The 21,599-nt window shown below is 54.1% G+C and overlaps 6 protein-coding genes across 6 annotated transcripts; 4 read left to right on the forward strand and 2 right to left on the reverse strand.

Moving 5' to 3' along the window:
- Positions 1–664: 664 nt before the first annotated feature.
- COL26b_011541 (uncharacterized protein) lies at positions 665–1,902 on the forward strand (the record flags this gene model as incomplete). The annotated part of the gene is made up of 2 exons (XM_053184207.1): positions 665–776; positions 989–1,902. 2 exons carry the CDS (start codon positions 665–667, stop codon positions 1,900–1,902), a joined length of 1,026 nt encoding a protein of 341 aa, XP_053031828.1.
- A 2,115-nt stretch (positions 1,903–4,017) lies between these two features.
- Positions 4,018–5,284, forward strand: COL26b_011542 (uncharacterized protein; the record flags this gene model as incomplete). The annotated part of the gene is made up of 2 exons (XM_053184208.1): positions 4,018–4,802; positions 4,861–5,284. 2 exons carry the CDS (start codon positions 4,018–4,020, stop codon positions 5,282–5,284), a joined length of 1,209 nt encoding a protein of 402 aa, XP_053031829.1.
- Positions 5,285–7,985: 2,701 nt separating this feature from the next.
- COL26b_011543 (uncharacterized protein) lies at positions 7,986–8,474 on the forward strand (the record flags this gene model as incomplete). The annotated part of the gene is made up of 1 exon (XM_053184209.1): positions 7,986–8,474. The coding sequence occupies one exon, from the start codon at positions 7,986–7,988 to the stop codon at positions 8,472–8,474; it is 489 nt and encodes a 162-aa protein (XP_053031830.1).
- A 236-nt stretch (positions 8,475–8,710) lies between these two features.
- COL26b_011544 (uncharacterized protein) lies at positions 8,711–11,134 on the reverse strand (the record flags this gene model as incomplete). The annotated part of the gene is made up of 3 exons (XM_053184210.1): positions 8,711–8,738; positions 8,791–9,152; positions 10,082–11,134. 3 exons carry the CDS (start codon positions 11,132–11,134, stop codon positions 8,711–8,713), a joined length of 1,443 nt encoding a protein of 480 aa, XP_053031831.1.
- Positions 11,135–12,047: 913 nt separating this feature from the next.
- Positions 12,048–13,969, reverse strand: COL26b_011545 (uncharacterized protein; the record flags this gene model as incomplete). The annotated part of the gene is made up of 4 exons (XM_053184211.1): positions 12,048–12,463; positions 12,513–13,360; positions 13,414–13,701; positions 13,755–13,969. The coding sequence occupies 4 exons, from the start codon at positions 13,967–13,969 to the stop codon at positions 12,048–12,050; spliced, it is 1,767 nt and encodes a 588-aa protein (XP_053031832.1).
- A 6,934-nt stretch (positions 13,970–20,903) lies between these two features.
- On the forward strand, positions 20,904–21,599 carry COL26b_011546 (uncharacterized protein; the record flags this gene model as incomplete). Its single annotated transcript, XM_053184212.1, has 1 exon — positions 20,904–21,599. One exon carries the CDS (start codon positions 20,904–20,906, stop codon positions 21,597–21,599), a length of 696 nt encoding a protein of 231 aa, XP_053031833.1.

Raw genomic sequence — 21,599 nt, forward strand, 5'->3', positions numbered from 1 at the left:
ATCGTGAAAATTTCCAGCGATGGCCAGGCTCTAAGTTTGACCGCGAACAAGCAAGGTCCGCTCAGTAGAGTAACAGCGCAGCATACTCACCAATCACATGGTCACCCACTGAGTAATTACTTATGAACGGCTACAGTTCCATTCCGTATATCAATAAACACAGATTCAAGGCAGGGCATGCGCCATTGAATGATGTGGCTGAACCGAATCGCATCAGCCAAGCCTTTTTTGCTGGCCTCCAGTGGCTTCAACTCGTCAAGGACATTTCTTGGCATCCCGTAAGCGAGCAGAGACAAGCGTTGCGTGTCTGTCGACAGTTGCACCGGCCGATCGTGACTGACGTCACAGCACCAACACTTGGCATAGCGCGTGTAGTCGCGACTGTCTTTTGTCGTCAGGTACGACCTTACCTAGGCAGAATGAACAGGATGACTGTGATTGCCAAGACTTGAGCGACGGCCTGGGAATGAGGACATGATCAAAGGCTTCGGCCTTTATCATCTGTCTCTGCCTTCTTGCTGCATGCTCCTATCGGTATCCCAAACCACTCTGTCGACCTGCGCATTCTCACTTCCTAGAAGCTGCCTGCAGCACTCTCCCCCGAACATCGCCAGGCGCGTCAGCGATTCTGATTGACTGCCCGAGGATCTCCATATCCAACAAGATGGCGGGCTTCAACTTGTTTGGTCGTCGGCGACACGACCCTGAGACCCCTCTTCCCACCCATCACCGCCGAAGCAGTGACGAGACCAAGATCAACGAGCGCTGGCACCGCGGTGAGCCATATACCATGGCTCACCGACCTCCTTTCATGCTATGGCTCAAAGTGACATGGCTCGATATCTTGACGATGATAGCTATGGGCGCGATCGCTTTAGGTGTCCGTACCTCACGCGACCCCAACATCTCCAATGACGGCTGACATGTGAATTGCAGGTATTTCGAGCCCATCCGCCTGCGCACCGGCTGTTCCCTGTCACTTTCGAAGACGGCGAAGTCGTGTATCCTCAGTTCGGCTACCCTGCCATTCCGCAATATATCCCCAGCCATGCTGCAACTGCGCTTGGCGTCGGCGTCCCAATACTGGTCATACTCCTCTGCCAGATTCGTATCCGCTCGTTCTGGGACATCAACAACGGTATCATCGGTGTGCTCTATGCTCAACTGGGATCGGCCGTGTTCCAGGTCATGATTAAATGGTTGATTGGTGGTCTCCGCCCAAATTTCCTCGAGGTTTGCAAACCCGACATCAGCAAAGCCTCCCAACCAGGTGGCAATGCGACTGGTCTCGACGGCACAGGCTATGGTGGTATCATGTATACTTACGACATTTGCACCACCGAGATGGGAGGTTCCCTTTCTAACGCATTGGAATCATTTCCATCGGGGCACACAACATCCATGTTTGCCGGCATGGTGTATCTGTACCTCTACCTCAATGCCAAGCTCAAGGTGTGGTCCAACTACCACCCATCCATGTGGAAGCTGATCCTTACCTACGCCCCCATCCTCGGCGCCACACTTGTGGGAGGCTCCTTGACCGTCGACCAGTCCCACAACTGGTACGACATCTTGGCCGGCGGCTTGATCGGTACGATGTTCGGTTTCTCGTCATACCGAATGGTGTATGCCTCGATCTGGGACTGGCGTTTCAACCATATTCCTCTCCACCGTAAGATGCCCCTCGAATACGATGTCGACTCTTTCGGCGACGGTCTGGTCGCCACCCGTAAGGCAGGCTGGGGCAAAGAATGGGGAGGAAAGCCCTATGGTACCGACAAGACGGTTAGGACCCGGTACAGCACTAGCAGGGACGGTCGTGGAGTCGGTGTTCCCCGTAAGACGGTGACATCGCATCATAATAGGGCAAATCGTCGTCCTTCAGCCGGTGAGATGGTATAATGGGCCTGAAGTATGGAGTTTTGGTCGACACAGCTGCGATACCCGTACGAAGTTACAGCATGTTTTCATTGGATACCATATGTCGCGAACGAAAACGAAAGAGCTCGGGACTTGTCTCAATCTTACTTAATACTTGCTCAATTAATGTTATTCGAAATATGTTTTATTCAAAGCGTTGACCGCCGGCAGTCGCGAGTCCTGATCGTCAAACTCTGATGAGTTTCTCTTGGCTCGAGACCTAAGCTTCAGGTACAGGACATTGGCTTTCGGCGCACGCTCATAGAATGTGCTGCTATCATATGCGCGAGATGCTATGGAATACGGTGCCTTCGGCTTCCGAAGTGAAGAGTCGCTTCGTCGTCGACTTTCGGTCTCATGCCCGATGGGTCACTGCACTCCACATCCAGCACTGCCTTGTGTGTGAAAAAGTCCATTATGAAAGTTTAAAAATAGCTATAGCTATATCTCAAACACGCTGCCCGCATGGCTTTCGCCCAAGAAACGTCGAAACAACAGACCCAGCACGTCAAGTTGCCGTTCTAGTCTGAGGTCTGTGGCAGCTGTCACGAAAGGCCAAGCGACGTTCGTATGAAGAGGTTTGACAGCATCTTTGGCGCCAAACCTTGGGGTCTGAATCGTTGTCAAGACATGTGCGCTCTTGGTGCGAGGAGCGTCTCGTAGTAATTGAGCGCCTTCGCGAGTCAATCCTGAGTCGGCTGCATGAAGACTGACGATTCTTGGCGTGCACAGCAATTCTTGGCACTGAACTCTATGAAGATCAGTCAGCGTTGCTGTGCGGCCCCCCTGAGATGATGAGCATCGGTCAACTGATGGTTTGAGAGTCAGACTTTTGGCTGCCCGAAAACTCTAATAGGGGTTAAACAAACAGGACTCAAAATCTCCTTGCTCAGAGTTCACGGGAGTTAACCGCAACTTTCGACAGAGATATCAACGACCCTCCAACCTGTCGTTTGACCAGACTTATTTCTTGTTCGTTTTTAGCTTAAAATAAGGTGTCTTTTAGTCGGACGGAGACAGGACGAAGGCCGCCTGTAGAAGTCTCCAGTCCGGAGCCCCGGATCCATCAGATCCATCAGATCCATCAACTCCACGCCCGCCCGCCTCGTCTGTAGCGAAAAGAACGGCGAGAGCGCCGCACGGTCAGCCCCCAACCCCGTGCGACCCGAGAACTCCGGGATCCGAGGACCAACAACAACCCTGTCCCGAATTCCCGGGTAGATGAACGGGCTGCTCCAAGCTTTTTTTCTTCTTCCTCTCCCAGAAAACCCGCCAGTACGGTGATAGAGATTGAGGGACTGCCAAGAACGTACGACTCGAAAGTCTGTCGTGCCCAGGCCATTAGCTGGTTTGACTTATGATGTGCAGAAGCCGCACGGCATCCCTTATATGAAAATCATCTTATGCCCATCCGGCAGGCGGGATGAACTGGGTGGGCCTTTTGGTCCATGTCGTCGGATGGCGCTCCCGCTCGAGCTGTCATCCTGGGGAGGACCAACATATACCAGACTGCCCCATATGGGCGACTGGAGGTGCTTCTTCGGGGCAGTTCCACCGTCGAACGCGGGTTAGCCCAGCGTGACACTCGCAATTGGGTTTAGAGTAGTTGCTACCATGCCCCCGAAGAAGTCTTGTTTCCCCTTGGGCCAATGAATCTGACGCTGGAACACATGTCGGCGGTGGATATCCCGCAGATTCTAACGAGGCCAATTTCGCAGGCCGTTGATCCATCATATACACCAGATAGTGGAGAGGCTGGGCAGTCATCGATATACTAACCCGTGTTCGGTGGGATGCCGCTGGGGGTTTCGTAGATGGGAAGTCCACCTCTTGCAGGGGACTCTCAGATGCGATGAACGGATAGCACTACTCTAATCTCAGTAGACTACAAGAAATCATGGTTATATATAAGCCTGCTTCATCACCCTCTATCTGGCCATGTTTCTTTTCGGCAGGCCTCATCGCCAAACAGTTTCTTTCATTCCATCTTCAACATCTTTTCCCTCTTCTCTTTTTCCACATTTCCCCCCTTTCTTTCACCAACCTTAGGTTCACCAGTTCCAGTTACTATTACCGTCATTCAAAACAATCTTCACAATGGCATCCAGGCTGGTCCTTTTCACCCTTGCCGCACTGGCTGCTGCGAACCCCATCAACCCTGGTGGTCGTGACGCCGAGCGGCCGGCCCGCAGACACATCGGCGGCGTCGGACACCTCGCCCGCGCCGTGATGGCGCCCCAGCAGGCCAAGGTCGAGGTCCGCTTCGCCGGGCCCGGCGGGGGCGGCCCGGGCAACAACGGCTCTTGCGAGGACGACGGCAGCGACGTCGGCTCCAAAGCCGATCCCTCCACGGATAAGTCCAAGGATAAGTCCAAGGACAAGACGAAGGACAAGACGAAGGACAAGAGCAAGGACAAGAGCAAAGACAAGAGCAAGGATAAGAACAAGGACAAGGGCAGCGGTTCCGGGTCTGGATCTGGATCTGGATCTGGGGGCAGCAAGTCCGGCGGCGGCTCCGGTGGTGGTGGTTCTAGCTCCGGCGGCGGCGGCGGCGCTTACCTTGGAGGAGGCGGATCTTCGGCGAACAACGGCACAACTCCAGGAGGTGGTGGCGGCAGCAGCGGCGGTGGCGGCGGACTCCAAAAGACCTTCCCCACACCCGCCGGCACCGAGAACCTCTCTGCAGTCAAGAAGATCACCGGCGCTTTTGACGGAGGCATGAAGCTGTACGACCGCGTCCCGAGCACCTGCACCGGCGGCGAAGGAAACCGCAACGACGCCGCTTTCATCCTCGAGGACGGCGCGACCTTGAGCAATGCCATTATCGGAGGCGGTGCCGGCGAAGGTGTTCAGTGCGTCGGTAGCTGCACGCTCGAGAACGTGTAAGTAATCCATGTCACCCCCATCACCCTGACCTAGTAGACTGACATGATCCTGCAGCTGGTGGGACAAGGTCTGCGAAGACGCAGCCACCTTCCGACAGACGGGCGGCAAGTCGACGGTCCGCGGCGGCGGCGCGCGCGGCGGCTCGGACAAGGTCTTCCAGCACAACGGCGGCGGCGAGGTCGAGGTCATCGACTTCTACGCCCAGAACATCGGCCAGCTGTACCGCTCCTGCGGCAACTGCAAGGAGCAGACGGCGCGCACGTCCACCTTCACCAACATCTACGTCGACGGGGCCAAGACCATCGTCCACGTCAACGGAAACCTGGGCGACAAGGCGACTGTCAACGGGGCCTGCATTCTGGGCGGCGCTACTGTGTGCAAGAACTCCAAGGGTGTGACTGGCGGCGGCGAGCCTGGAGATGCGCCTAATGACCCCAAAGTCTGCTCCGAGACCAATGTCAAGACTTCTGGCTGTTAATCAGCTCGCTCCATGAAGTAGCAGAACGCATCTGCTAGGTTCGGTTATGTATTGGGTACATGGTATATAGGGAGGGCACTGGCTCGCTGGATGTAGACTGGGTTTCTTGGGTCAGGGTTCTTCTAGCTGTACATACTTGGGCGACTGCTCTGTATATTGTCCAATCAAGCACATATGTTTCTTCGAATATCTTAGGAGTGTGGGGTTTAGAATGTCGTCTCAAGAGACAGTATCCTCGAGCAGTGACAGTAAACCTCCGACAAGGTAAAAGCTCCCAGTAACCAAGACGTTCATCTCTGAACCCCCGCCGCCAATGTTGTGTATGAAGTCGGTAGTATCCTCAATGGTAGGAACCACAAGCACCCTAGCGACAGGATCAAGGCGTCTCCAAGTTTCTGCCATCTCCTTCTGCGCCTGGAGAGTTTTGAGCTCTGCGGGGTTGACGTTGAAGTTGGTGAGATCTTCATCATCAGTGTCGGCGGCAAAGATCAAAGAATTATTAAACGGGGGTTACGTACCAAATTTGGACTGTCGGGTTTTGAAGGTGACGTTGGTGCAGAACACAACGTATCGGAACCTAGTCTTGTTGGTTTGATACAGGCTCTCGTGCACCACTTTCAGCAGAGCATGGGCGTCTCTCGTGGACTGTTGGTTGAAGATTAGTGCACACGGAAGGTTCCTACAGCAAATGATTAAAATTGGCGGGAGATGAAAGAGGAACAGAGCAACTCACGAGTACCGGGTGGCCGTGTCAAACCACCGACAAGCGACTTGGAGGCTTTGCTCATTATGAGCCCCATCTAGATGCCAGCGAATATCTCCCGTAATCTTTCTTTCGCATCTGCCCCTCCAGACCATGGTCTCCAATCCACGTTTAACCTGGCTTGGAAGATAATCACCACCCCATGAAATAGGTGCCCCCCATCTCTCAAGAATGGCCCCTGCTAGGTGAATAGCAAGGGAGGCATTCCCCTTTTGGAAAGATTCGTCTGGGTAAATGCTGATCTCTCCAAGAGCCGGTACCGGGTTTATCTTCATCAGGTTTGCCCCTTTCTCGATTGCTCTGTCACTCAAAACCTTCATCGCTGCAGCGTCTTGACCTACGGTGAAAGCAGGGCACCCCCTTTTCATTATCCCCGCCTTATGCCATGCAATTTGCTCAATCGTGTTGCCAAGAGTCTGTACATGATCTATTCCCAGCGTTGTGATGGCAACTGCCACCGGCTGATCGATGATATTTGTCGAGTCAAGCTCACCGCCAACCCCGACCTCGTAGATGGCTGCGTCGACATTCTCTTGCATGAAGACGTGGAACGACATTAGAGTCAAGAATCGGAAGTAAGTCGGCTTTTCTTCATAACCCAGTTCCTGTTTTGCAGATAGAGCATCCCATACTTCGAAAAAGTATTGGTTGAAGAGCTCCTCTGAGATAGGCTCTGAGTTGATTCTTATTCGCTCTCGTACTGATACGAGATGCGGAGATGTGTACAGACCAATCTTTCGTGGTGCGCTTGACTCGTTGTGCAAGCTTTGAAGTATGGAATTCGTGTATGCGCACGTAGTCCCTTTGCCTTTTGTGCCGGCCACGTGGACGATGTTCATGCGGTTCAGATCGCGAGGCTCAATAGTCAGTCAGGATTCATCGACGGGGCTCTGGGATGATCACAGTATAGCCAAGGCATCCAAGCCAGTGCTTCATCTGCTTCAACGCGCCTCCATCTAGCTTCTGACCGTGACGCCGCCTTTCTTCCAGGGCCTTGTGACCTGACTGTGTCGAGTTCAACATATTGATGGCATCCTTCAAAAAGTCAGTCTTTCTGCGCCTACTAGTGTTGGGCTGGGAATTCTAGGGTAAATACCTCGTAGCTGCGCCTTCTATCTTCCCTCACAGCCGGCATTTCCGAAACATAGAATAATGCAATAGTGGATGTTGATGATAAGTAAGGCGCCAGCAACGGGACAGTACATGTGTCAATTGTTTTTGGCGTCTAATAGCATTTGCCTACAATTATCCTCCAGAGATCCGGTTCGCTCAAGAGGTAATTCGCTCTCTGACAGATGATTGAAGTTGTCGTTAGTGATGAGGTAAGTGCCTCGCGTCGTCCGATGTACGCAACCTTACCAACAGGGAACTTGTGCATGTAGCACGGCAAGATAAGCCGTGCGTGTCCCTGGCCTGTTCTCACATCTACACATCGAATCTCGGAGTTTCGGGCGCGAATCCGCTTACAAACCGGTTTGATACGGCATTCTCGACCACACCTCAGATCGTGAATCTCAATTTGGAGGTTATCACCGACCTACCCCCAACATGCCGCGACTCGGTGCCACACTCGCTCTACACATCCCCGTCCTCCGGCCGACATTCCCCAGCCACCATTCCGGCCCCCGAGACGCCCCGGAAGACCCGTTTCGTTAACCCGGGACAGTGCATAGTCGCAACACCGCAACCGCACCTTCATCTGATCCACATCTCCGGTTTCACTCACCACTGGATGCCGGATCTTCCCCAAACCCCCATCCGAGCTAATACACAATCATCAACGTGAACTTAAAGGATGGATGCAGCTGCTAGATGAACGTCTCCCGGTGTCTGCGGTTCTCAGCTCTGCAGCCCTCAAGTCAAAAACCTACTGCCCACGACACCACAAACTCGACGCCAAACCACCAATCTCACGTGCCAAACCTCCCCCATCACAAAATGACCGACCTCAAAAACCTCCCCGAGATATACTGCCGCGCCTGGGCCTCGCGCGACCCAGCCCCTCTCCTCGCCCTCTTCGCGCCCGACTCCGTCATGACCGACCACGGCGCCCAGATCCACGTGCCCTTCGCCTTCCTCGAGCGGCACCACAAGCACTGGAACGGCGCGCACGACGACTTCGCGGTGTGGCTCGACCCGCAGTACCCCGTGTATTGGGCGCAGCTCGACGACCAGGGCAACGGGTACTGCAGCTTCCGGACGGTCAACAAGGGCGTTTTCGTCAACGACCTCGGGCGGCGCAAGGCGACGGGGCTGCCGTTCCAGTACTCGGGCGTGATCGATCTGAAGCTGCGGGAGGGCAAGATCGTGCAGGCGGACGAGTGGTTAAGGGTGCCGTTTGAGGATAGCGTGGCGCCGGAGAAGTATATTACGATTTCGGAGGAGAGTTTGAAGGGGGTTATGAGGAAGGATCTGCATCAGGAATGAGGGCAGTTGCGTTGGTGTAATGAGATTCGACCTCACTTTTACATGAAGAATCATGTGCAACGCAGAGACCGATGTGTTGTGTCCAATTTGATGATGACTTTCAACCTGCCCTTCTTATTATATACAGTGCCCTTTGCTAAGCGTCGCCTTACCACAATTACACTTGCACATGCAACTCATAAAAATACATGATTACATTAATCTCATCCCATCATAACCCATTCTCATCCATCCACTCATTTCTTCCTCTCCTGGTTTCCTCCCCTACGACATCGTCAGTGTCAACTCACCTCATCTCAACGGATCCAGCACTCACAGTATCGATAACGTCAAGTCGCCCTGGATCTTAGCCTTCAACTCAATATCCACATCAAGATCCATATCAAGCCGCACCGAAGGCGCCCCCTTGCTTTTACTCTGCACTTGCTGCCCGTTCTGCGGCGCAACCTGCTGCGCGGTGGACCCGTCCTCGCCCTGCTGGTACTCGTACACCTGCCGCTGCCGCCCCTCCCGACGACGAACGCCTTGCTGTTGTTCCTCCGCTGCGATCTGGTTCCTCGAGTCTTGGGAGCTGCTTTCCGTCTCGGAGGCAGAGCTCTCGGTGGGTGCAGCGGGGTTCTTCGAGGGTCCGGGCTCCTGCGCCGTCATTGCGGGGTTCGCAGCCGGCGGCGCCGTTGGCTGCGTTGCGCGCTCTTCCGCGTGCGACGCCATTAGGTGTATGTTTAAAGTTTTGCTAAATCGTATGCGCGGTAGATCGTGCGACGTTGAACAATGGAGTATCTCTTATTAGGTGCGACACGATAATCATTAGGTTGTTGACGTTGGCGTTGGTATCGATAAAAACAGAACTGCTTCAGATGCAATGCTGCAGGGACTTGTGCGTTTTTCCACGCGCGCCACAGAACCGAAAATAAAACGCCTCAATTCAAAGTTCTAGAACGTGCCCGGATGACGTAGCGATGCGAATCATGCTGATGTTCCAGCCGCCGCGTGGAGAACCGTGTCTTGCTCCCTTTCGGGATCGAGTGAGGATCATGTCGGGATGACATCATCCGCCGCCCTCCTCTGATCCCGCAGCGGGGTGGTTTGACCCACGAAACATCGATAAGTCGCAACCGAGAACGCTCGAAAAAGAATCAACAGGAATGACTAAGATCGTTTAAAAGATGATGCGGAGTCCGAAGGGTAAGATTTGGGATGAACTCAGTTGCGGATGAATTATTTTGCAGGTTGGTGAAATCAGGGCCTCTCTATAGACTTCCATTGTTGTGTTGTTATCTTTGAAGCTGCTGAATGAGGCCAATAAGGTCCAAAATGATACTGTAATCTTTCTAGATATCTACAGAATACAATACAAGCTCACATACTGTCCTCTCAGAGCAGGTTCTCTAGTTACGCCTCATTCGAGCACATATTGGCGTCATCCAGCAGTCGGGCCTCGCGCCTGGTCTAAAGAAGCTCCTCCTCGATAGCAGCAAACAAAAACGCCCCAGACCCTCTAGCATCATTCTCGACAAGCCGGATACTCGTGTAGTACTACGCGAACACTCATTAGCAACATTCCCAACAGCCAAGTCAGGCACAGAAGCAAAAAGCGAACAACTTACCTCAAAGCTCGCATTCGAGTTCAAACTCCCAACCTGTACCGTCCCCAAGAAGCTAATCGTCCCGTTCCCGTCCTCCCTCACGAACTCATCCACCAACAGCTCATACGCCTTCAGCCCTACCGCTTTATACTTCTCCTCCAGAAACCCGGCCCTCACGCCCCGCAACAGCCCGTACGAAAACATGGCCGTCGCGCTCGCCTCAATGTAATTCCCCTTCCGCGTCTCGTACCCCTCGTTCATGATCAACCACCACCCGCCCCCGGCGTCCTGGCTGCGCTCCAGCCCGTCCGCCAACGTGACGAAGTACCCCAGCAGCCGCGCATACCCGGGCAGGTCCGAAGGGTACACCTGCAGCGTGTCGATGAGCGCCATGAAGTACCATCCCACCGCGCGGTTCCACACCAGCGGGCTCGCGCCGGTGACGGGATCCGCCCACACCGCGTCCCTGGCTTCGTCGTACCCGTGCACGAGGAGGTTACTAGTGTGGTTGCGGCAGTGCTCCTCAATCAGGTCAAACTGCAGCGCAATCTCCTCCCACGCGGTGACATTCTCCCTCTCAAACAGGCTGACGTACGTCGCGTAGAAGGTGTCCGCCATGTATATCCCGTCCAGCCACATCTGGTCCTCGTAGATGGGCGCGCGGTGCCAGAACCCGCCGCTCGGCGTGCGCGGCCAGCGATTGAGCTGCTGCCGCAGCCCGTCTGCCGCAGTCTTGAGCTTCGCGTCGCCGGAGCGCTGGTAGAAGTACAGCAGGTTGTTGCCAATACGGATGTCGTCGAGGGAGTACCACTCCGGGTCCCAGCCGTCGAGCGTGCCGTCCGCGCTGACGAGCGACGAGACCTTGGCCTCGGCGGCTTTGAGAAGGGGCGAGGTCGGGGAGATGTGGGCGCCCGCGCGGGCGATGCCTTCCCAGAGGACGGCGGGGCCATAGCCTGCGTCGATGGGGGTTTGGCGGTCGATGAAGGAGGAGGCGAGCCATTCCGAGTAGGCGCGGGCTGCGTTGGTGAGGGCGAGGCTGCTCGTGAGAGCGAGGATGGGGAGGGAGGTACGCATCGTGTGAGAGGTGAGGACCAACTCCGGGAATGGGTTAACGGGAGAGAGTAGACAAGCCGCCGCTGAAAATCAAGCCAAAGACGGCGGAGAAGGAGAATGGAAGTCACATATTAATACCGTGGCAATGCCCTCGTTATCTTACCCTCGGTGAGCCGCCATTTGGCCGGGTTCATGGGCTGGAATGGCATAGCCTACTCCAAAGCCGTGCTGTTGTTGTGTGCAACTACATATCAATAATGAAGGCGTAATCGATCCACTCCCAATTCGCCATGTCAATGGAGGAAATTCTTTCTCTTGCAGAATTGCATGCGCTGGATGCTGGTAATCGCGGGGGATTGAGCGCGTGCCAAGACGGTGAAATAGGGCCTAGGTAGCATTGGTCCTGTTTGGGGTAAAGATGGTCGACGTTCGTGCCGAAATTGTCCCTCTCGCTCGAAAAGTGACGGCATTGGAAAAATGGCTTCGCGCCATGCGAGAATTCTATCTCATCCGTTGAGGTAAAGACGTAGACGTGAAGGACAGGCAGAACGCCTTTGATCAACTTGGATCCTCACGCTGTCGCCATGTGCCAACCCCTTGTTCGCCAAGCCAGTCGCCGCGTGGCCGGAAGAGATACCCCGGTAGCACCGGCTCGCTGGATGAATGCAGCCCACGCGGCCGATCTTCCAAAAGAATCGTCGACTGCCCTCATGGTGGAAGATTTCTGTCAGGGAGACATCATAGGCGAAGACACCGGGACAAGCGAGCACTAGAGTAGTTTTCGGTAAACTGTCATCCACATCCCATCAATTAAATAAGATATATAGTATGGAAGTCCATTGAGATATGTAGTCTCAACTTAGGGACTTGTTTTCTTCGTGATGCGAACGGCTTCCGCCATGCAAAAGGGGTATCATATGCCGCACCATTCCACTTAAACAACGTTTCCGCGCACCTGCTTCACCTTCTTGACGTTGATGTCTCTCCACATGGCAACGGAGCCAAGTGCACCAACCAACAGGCACACACTGGTGATGAGCATGATGCGCTGCGAGTCACCGTAAGCACGCTGGATTCCGATGCGCTCAGGAGATCCGACAGGATAGCCGAGCTGCGAGTAGATATCTCCGTAGATCTGGTCGACAGGAGTTCCTGCGGGCGTGTACTTCGCAATATTCTTCTTGAAGGTTCCGGTCCAAATGGCTGATGCGACGGTGTATCCAACCGTGGAGCCAATGCTGCCAAACAGATCGAGAACGGCGAAGATGACTGCCACATGCTGATGGTCGGAGGGAGAAAGCATGGCCATCTCTCCGCAAATGACGGAAGGGCCACCCGCAAAAGCAACAACTGAATAAGTTAGTAAGATAAGATGCTTGCGACACAACGGGCAACTTACAGATCTGGGTCATGATAACGTATCCAATGTCCTTGTCCGGCTGACGGAAATAGATCATGAGGCCAACACCAAGCATCATAAGAGGGATGCAGAAGAAGAGAGCGAATGGCTTGAAACGACCGGTCTTGTAGATCAAGCCAGAAATGATCAGGGAGAAACCGCAGGATCCGGTGCGGTAGATGTTGCCGATGTAGGTAGACTGTGAGACAGAGGTGTTCCAGACGACCATAAGCATGGAGGTGAAGTAAGAACCCCAAACGGCCGAGTTGAAGAACAGGAAGACAAACATCAACCCGCCGAAGAAGACGGTTCGGTCCATCAGCAGGGAGAAAGGAATGAAGGTGACTGGGGCCCAGAACTTCTCGTAGACAGCAAAGAGAATGATCAGGAGGAAACCGATGATGATGAAAGAGATGATCATGGGGGAGCGCCAGCCGTCGGCTTGGTAGGAGTACAAGCTGAATGGCAGGAGGAAAAGAGCCATGCCGGTAGCAAGAATGAGGATGCCCAAAGCATCCACCTCAATGAGGAACGCCTTGACTTTGGCAAGAGAGATGTTTTTGATGGCGCCGCGGTCCTGAATGACGCCCTGCTTGATAGCCTTGCGTTGGTTCCAGAGAAAGAGACCGACCAGAGGGCAAATCACGACGGGTGCAACGATGGACCAGATGCCCAGACCCCAGCGCCAGCCAATACCGCCCTCCTTGAGAAGACTCTCGGTAATCGGCCCAGCGGCCCAAGTCAGGAAGATGTAAGGCGACGTGGCAAATGACAGCATAAGGGCTCTGCTCTTCAGCGTTGAGGTATCGGCGATGAAAATGGTGATGCAGTAGCTAAGGCCCTGGGCTCTGTGATGTGCAAGTTAGCCGCTGATTCGGCTGATGGAAAGATGGTATCTTACCCTGTGGAGTAGAAGACCTGTGCGGCGGCATAAGTCTGGACATTGTTGCATGCCGCCATCATGATGAAACCGAGCATCCAGCATACAAGCATCAAGGAGAGACCTTGAGGACGGCCCCAGGTGTCGAGGATCTTGGCCAAGGGCAGCTTGATGAGGCCAGCGATCAGAGTTGACATGATGCTCGTTGCTGCTGTCAGAGAGTGCAGCGAGAAGCTGCTGGTGACGAAAGGCGTCAACACACGGATGGAAACTTCCTGGATGGCGGTGACGACGTAGAAGAGCCAGATGCTGAATGGATTGTTAGTAATAGGTTACCAAGAGCCTCCACTCGAGCTACTCACAAGACGTAGGCAATGATCAGGTCACGCTTCGTCCAGACGGCCGTCATACCCTCAACCTTGGCAACACCAGCTTGAACATCTTTGCCCACGAGGTCCTCCTCGCTGGACTTCTCGGCTGTGTTTCTCAGCGACTTTTCATCGCCGGCCGGCAGGGGCTCGGCTGGCTCAACGGCCACCTGCTCCTCGGCGGGAGCCTTCTTGGAGAACAAGCCCATTATCGCTGTGTTGTCTAATCGATTGGTTGTCTAATCGGAAGCCGGCTTCGTTTGATGCTAAAATGTGCGAGGACCAGGCTCAGCGGCGCAGTAGAGCAACAAGGAGCCCCGTTTCTTGCTGTCGTGGGAAGGGATGCAGCTGAGAGAGACACAGGCTGCCCGATGGAGGGCAGCGCGGCAAGCTGCTTATATACAGCATGGTACGGGACCCTCCGGCAAGCCCATGCAAGGACATCGGCTCGGCGATGCGATGTTGAAGGTTGATTCTGACGGATGTCAACGCTAAGGCAGAGGCGAGAGCCACCCACACCTCCACCACGCCCAGGACTAGCACCAACAGGCTCGTGTGCCTGGATGTCCAGCTCTCGCCCGCGCAAAAGAACCGTCTGGCGGTTTTGGGTGGTGGGGAAGGGTCCACGGGATGGCTAGGATCAGCGGTGGCAGACGGACGGTTCTGGGTTGTGGTAAGCAAGCCAGACCACGCCGGTGTTCCACTCTGACGACTCGGGCTGCAGTGGTGCCATTCATTGTCTTCTGGTACGGACGGCCGCAGCATTACGAAATCAAGTCAAGGGAGATGGACTTGACCGGTCCAGGTCGTTGGGCGCGTTCCGACGGAGTGGAGAGACATGTCGCAGGCGGCAGTCGATGTACAAGGAAGCCCTCCGAGAGCATGAGATTCTTGGAGGATGCTTTGGATGGACAGCTGAAGAGTGGAAAGAGGTTCTAGTTGCTTGGCATTGCAATGGTGAATCGTGCGTGCAGATGCGTAAAGGGTGGAAGCCTGCCGTTAGGAGCCGATGCGCCGAAAGAAGCCCTAGCTGCAGCTCGGTTACCAGTGTCGGGTCACTCGTTGGTGGCATCGATCCGTGGCCTCACATGTCAGATTGGTCAGAAAAGAGCTCGCTGCCACTTGTCTCGGGCGTTGGCGAGTGGATTGCTGTAAGAAGCTGGCCTGATTCGAGCTCAGGGGATCGCCGGTTCATGTGGCCTTGGCTACCCTTTCCCAGCCTTAAGCTATGGACGATGATTCTGTGGCGAGAGACGGAGGATGACCGGGTGTTGACGCCCTCTGGTCGCAAGATGTTTGCATTCCTGACGCAGCCGAAGCCATTCGAGTAGTCTCGAAATCGTCAAGCCTCGCTCAAATGTACCTAGCAGAGGCGGCCGACCGGACGGAGCCATCGCCCTCAACGGCGGAGCTTGCTGGACAGAAGCTCTTTCGAGTTGCGGGTCTTTGCGAGGATCCGGAGCCCGATAGTACCCCAGCCGAGGCACCAAATAAAGACAGAAAAAAGCTTGACTTCAAGGTTGACCAGGGTTTAGTGGAGGAGGAAAATGCGACGTGAACTTGGCCGGGCACGAGAGGCCACAGTTCATGGCGACTGCCAATTGGCAGGTGAGGTGGGGGGCAGGTCGTGCTTGCCATTTGGAAAATGGAACCTGCCTTCCCAGAACAAGCAGAACATCGGGAAGGAAGGATCGAACTGGAAAACTGGAAGGAGCGATCAGTGGTGAACGCACCCCACCCACTGTTGCAGGGAAGGAGGTCCCCCAACGGCGGCCATTGGTTGGTCCATCGCCTTTAGTGTCATTTTAGGCGGTGGGGCCGTTCCAATGGCGCCGATGCAAAATTTTTATCTGATTCGGCCCCGCCTTTAGCAATCTTATCAGATCATCAGGCTCGCTGACTGGCCGACAACATCCGCCACTTCCATCTCGCCTCTCCGTGATTCCATCTCCCATCTCAATCGTTCATCCATCCCGATCCCCAGACCCAGGAAAGGTCCCCACGAAGACCGCTTTTCTACGAGTGTCTTCCGCGTGCCGAGCAGCGTTACACTGGCGCCAAGTACAGTATATCTGCATACGAAGTCACTGCTACCAGAGAATCGTGGACATCATGGACTCAATGACAACGTCGCAGCTTTTGGCATTGATAATGGAAAGACCATTCGACAGCCGTACTGACTCCGATTAGTTCCGCATGCCACGGCGCCAACATGCCAATAAGGCCGAAAACCGGGCTTGGTCGAAACCTCACCCGATTTCAGCCCTTCATACGCGCTTGCTGTGCTGTGCCGCAAGACCATCCACGGATGTCTCGTGAGCCCTGCATACCATTCTAGTCGGGCGGCAGTCGGAGCAAGGTTCATGCACCGGCGTCGGTGCCTTACAGAAAGCGTCTCTCAGCCTTTTGAGGATATTCTCATGCCCTGTCTTCACCTTAGATCGTGGCGATGTCTCGGAAGTCATGCGTACTGGAACCAGAAGAAGGGAGTCATGCCGTTTAGCCGTCACGTCAGCGTCCCTTGCCGATCTAGACGCCTCCTCCCACCGGCGAGAGAGCACTAATCCAGATCACTGGGCCAAGCGCAAGCGGGCTTTCGAAGTCGATCAAGTTGCCGCTGGACCTACGATGGAAAAGGCCCTTCCATGAAGCGCGATTGCCGATCCAGCAGGAGCGCTACCCGGGGACTTGACAGTGTCTCGGGACTCAATTCCCGACAGCTTGATTGCAGACTCCAGCGCGGACCGTATTGGGAGTCAGACCACCGCAGTGCCACGCGATGATGCGCGGATCGTCAACCCGCAATGACCCAAGCTGGCGATGCCAAGAGGTTGGCAGCTTGCCAACCCGAAGTCAAAGCAGTCTTTCAAAGTGGCGCCACGGAGCCCCGGATCCTATCGCAAGGCCTTTTGCGACTTTTCTTCAGGCTACGTAACCTGCAGCCTTCAGCTTTGAGGCCAACCCGTACCCATCGCCGGAGATGATGGCCACCGAGCAACGGAGACGGTCCACCAACAAGACCGATGCGACCATTCAAATGACAGGAGTCACAGCACAAATCCTTCAAGTGGTTTTGAATGCCAAATAACCCAAGACTGTCCCATTTCCCGTGTCAACCTCGCCTCAGGAAATTCTTGCCCCAACAGGAAACCACTGAATGCAAGACTACCTCCACCGACATCGGCCCACCATCAAGGGTGTCGTGGGGGCGTCCAACCCAGCTTACCACGCTGGAAATAATCTGACAGCAGACAATGCGTCCTGTAGGCTGCCCAGGCCAGCGCGCGGAGCATTTGCGGCCCCATCCGCAGAAAGAGCATCTTTTAACGACACCTCTTTCCGCGCAAGGTGGCACGCGAATACCAAAGATATTTCCAGACAACTAAAGACTATAATATGCCCGGAGTCGCGCCCACATCACGCGTTGTTTGAGACGGGCTTTCCCCTCATTTGTATAAACTCCAGCATCCAGCCGTCCATAGACCCGTGTTAGTGGCGGCCGCCCGTGGAAGCTAAGCGCTACGCTGGACGTTTGTCGAAACATATGCTATTTTACGCGAGAGTGTGGCCAACCTCGCGTTCACCTGCCCCCAAGACAGCCGTACATCTCACCCAACACGAAAGAATTTGTCATGGTTTTCTTCGAGTTGTGTTGGCCCATCAATGGAATGTTTACTACTTCCAGAGCCTGGACCGGTTCACACCCACTGCCACTGAGGGAGTGCTATCTATGCTATCTATCGGCCCGAGCTCCACAATACAGTAATTTGCGGCATGTCTGGACACTCAATCCACGCTTTCGAGCGATGAAGTGATCGAGGTCTTGACCTAATGAACGAGAATATGAACGAGAATATGAAAGAGAATACCGTTGGGCCTGAAAATGGTCATGATGGCCGGCCGTCCGGCACTCGATATGAGGGTCCCGGACCATGGTCAGCTCCCGGTGCTCGGCCGGGCCTGTTTTATGATGATACCCTCTGGCTAGACGTGAACTGAGGGACATCGCGATTTTGTAAGCGTAATGGAGAGGAGACAATGGCGTCCCGCAGCTTCCCACGATCATCCTAAACCCCAGCTAGGCTCGCCGGGCGAAATCGTATCTTGCATATACAGACTCCCACAAGAATAACAGCTCATGCAGAGCCTTCTCCGAGTCAAGTGTTGACTCTGATTCGGGCATTCGCAACGCCATCGGAATGGCTATGAGACTCTCATTGCAACGGGCCTGTTACTTCAAGTCCACCAGCACAGTTCTCCGAAATGGTAAAGCACGGCTTTCTCCTGTTGAATGCGAAGCTGCTGTATGCGTCCATCAGGCCAGCCTCTCTCGCACCACCTGCTTGCAAATCTCGTCCTCGTCCCCATACTTTGGTTAGCCCAGACAGGAGCCTTCTCCCCAATGGCCTGTACATCGTTGAACTCGATTCCATTGATCACCAGTACCACCTCATCTTGCTCCACGGCTGCAGACACTCCATCATCCAGCGATAACAAAAGCCGCTTGGTAAGCTCTCTGGTCTTCGGAGAGAAATGCCGAATATTCGCGTCCGCTGCTTGACTTCGGCTGGAAATCCGGTACCCAGTTCGGCAACTCACGGATTTCTATCCTCCGGCTTATCCGATATTTACTCAAGAGGCCCGAGGGTCTTCGTCAATACAAGAAACTTGAGGGATGCGGGTCTAATGGATCTTCTCGGCAGTCAAACGGTATTCAGGCACAGCGTCTGAGGTCCCGTCAACAAGACCTGATACACCCATGATCTTCAGCTTTGAATTAGAAGATAACCTATCCCAAGATGTGATCACCGCCCACAGGGAGATGATGACGCCTCTCGCCTCCATCGTGGCTCTGCAAAAGGCCAATACACGGGGCCCAGCCGCAGCGCGATGGACGCGTCGAGGCAGGGGCCATGCCAAACATTGGACTTGCCCGAGTGCAGAACTGACGCGAAGAACTTTGAAAAGCATGATGTGGCGATTTAGACCCGCAAATGCAGTCGATCTTACGACCCAAAACGCTCATTTTCCTGCGTCCACCTCCGCGTCCAACACGGACGCCTCAGCAGGTTCTTCGCTTCTCTCAGGCCATGCGCGGGTTTAATGTACTGCGCAAGCGGTGATACCTCTTGACTTCCTCCTTGCGCGAGGGAAACTTCCTCACAAACTTCTTCACATGAACCTTCCTGTGCTCTGCTCCGGAGGAGCTGGGCTGCAGACGAGTAGGAGGGCGCGGTTCGCATCGCGCTCAACCCCTATCTTGACGCGACTGGACATCCTGGATCGCTCCGCTCCAGACCCGGGCAATCTTCGGTGACGGAACTGTTGGTCACGCCGAAGGTGGCGGGGTTTTTGGAAAGTCCATTGTCCATCGTTCACATCGACTCATGCATCACCACCATCATGTCGCGATGAACGCAGAAGGATCCATGACAACGTGAAAGTCTGGCTCAAATTATGCTCTAAGCTTGAACCCTCGATATCCATTGCGACAGAACTAGGCATAGGAGTTTTGAAAACCGTCAGGTACAGCCTGGAGGGGGGTGCTCTGGGCATCTATAGTACAGAACTCCTAAGGTATTCAGTGAGGAAGGAGCACTGGCGAGAGGGCTCGAGAGCGCCCAAGAGGATAAAATAGGCCGGAGACAAGAAGTAGCCAAGTTCTCGAGAAATTGTGAGGGTTATCTCTGAGTCTTTGTATCACTGTCTACAATATTACAGGCGTTGTAAAAGAATCTGGGGCCTCCTGAGACTCCTATGTCTCGGTCGCTGAGGACGTCTGGACCTTGCGGAGTACGTCACAGCGATTTCACTCATCCACCAACATTAAAGGTTGGACTTTTGGGCCATGAGGTGAATCCAGCATGAATTCTGTTCGGGCGAAACCTCGATAAGAGAAAAAGCCCTCGTCGTCCCCAAAGAACTTTGGACATACTCTTTCGCAACTTACTCCTTTTGCCTTTCAGTTAGAATATACGGATTACTCCGTGTGCTGTGTAGTACTAATCTGAATGGTGTGAAGTGGAAAAGACTTCCACATCCAGACATAATTGCCGCGACTGGTAAGCTGGTAAAGAAGAACAACCCCACGGACTTCGTCAAACGGATGATCTTGAACCCCGCGATGACGACAAAGGGCCGAGATCCGAGTAATACGACCGCTCTCCCTCTTGTTCGAGCACCTGACTATGGAAGAGTAGTCCGAGAGCGAGGTTATCGGCGATACTTCCGAGATGTGAAAGGTTTTGGTGAACCGTGAGCGCAACTGACTATTGGTGCCCGCAGAGGACATCGGAAGTCAATTCGTACTATTGACGTATACGTCCTTAGGTCATGCAATCCACCTGGTTCATTATTATACAATGTCCTATAGCATAAAACCTCAATTTGAAGAGCAGAATATACGACACTTTGAGTATTCAGAGTTCGGCCTGAAAGGTGCTTACTGAGACCCAAAGCTAAAATATCGTGGTTTTCGAGGAGTTCAGCCCAGGTGCTTTTGTGCGCAACTCTAAATCCGCACTTCCAAATTGCCTTTCGAGATATTATCAATTTTCAGTAAGCTAGGCAAGTCTTCTTACCTTGCATTCTGTTCCGCCCTACTCGCCCTATGAGGGGTAACACGATAGTAGTGCTGATCTAACAGTTCGCCGAGGCATCGCTAGCTTGTGTTCAGGTGGGATACGCGTAAAGCTTCGTCTGCGTGGATAGGAATTCGGATGGCATCCTCTTCTCCATTTCTGGAGAATTTGGCATGTCTAGACATAACTCTCGACGTCGATCCGTTTCGGGGAATGATCCTCATGTCTTCACTGAAGACAAACCCAATTTCATGGTATGTAGACGGGAATAACACAAAAACAAAACAACATTGAAGAGAAACCCAAAGAGCGTGAGTCGTGGGATTTGTCCTTGACCTTCTAGCCTTTGGCTGGCTATGCGGGCTGATTGTAAAGAGGTAAGTAGCAGATGAGTGGCCGCGGCAGAGCGCCGAAGGGCTAACAGACCGACAGCATCTGTGTTAAATGTTCTAAGCATCTTCTAAGCAGCTTTCAGAATAACTGGGGCTATCATCAGCCCTCGAGGTTTCTTGAAACTGGTACGAAGATCCTCAAGAGGTAACACAAGACAGCCTTCATCAAGATGCTGGTTTCGAATGTCTTCTTTCTCATCATCGTTGGTCCGGCCATGGCGGCGCCAGTAACCCGCTTGCGGGATGAGGCAAGGCTGGTTACAGCAGGCACACCTCCACCGCCTCCAAAAGGGATGACTGGAAAGGTCCCGGCCGTAGCTGTAACGTCAAAACCGCAGCAGGAGCAGGAGCCCAATATCTCCGAGGCCCCCAAGGCCCCCGAGGCCCCCGAAGCTCCTGATAACTTCGATGCTCCTTATACCATCGATCCTCTGCCATATCATAACCCTACCCCCGAAGTCGCGAACTATCCCAACGGTGCGAACTACCCCGACGCCGCAAACTACCCCGACGCCGCGAATCATCCCGATGCTGTGAGCTATCCTGACACCGCCAACTACCCCGATGTCGCGAGCTATCCTGGCCCAAACAACGAAGTCAATCCACCGCCCCTGAGACGTCGACGAGTCCTACCCCTAGCTCCAAGAAGAGACCCGAAACAACACGCCGCCAACGTGGAGGCTATCAACGACCGGAAGGCCTTCCACGCATCTCGCGTTGAGAAGTGGAACTACACTTGGGGCCATTACCCAGTTACCAGGCAGAAGGGGCAGCCTGTGCAGCCAGGCACACCGGGCACGGGAGGAGGCCACCATGTCAAGTCTTGCCCGGCAAATAAGGACTATTCCAAGTGTATCACTCATTGA

This window comes from Colletotrichum chrysophilum (genome assembly GCF_026319265.1).
Source record: "Colletotrichum chrysophilum strain AFK26 chromosome Unknown scaffold_143, whole genome shotgun sequence".
NCBI classification, from domain to species: Eukaryota; Fungi; Ascomycota; class Sordariomycetes; order Glomerellales; family Glomerellaceae; genus Colletotrichum; species Colletotrichum chrysophilum.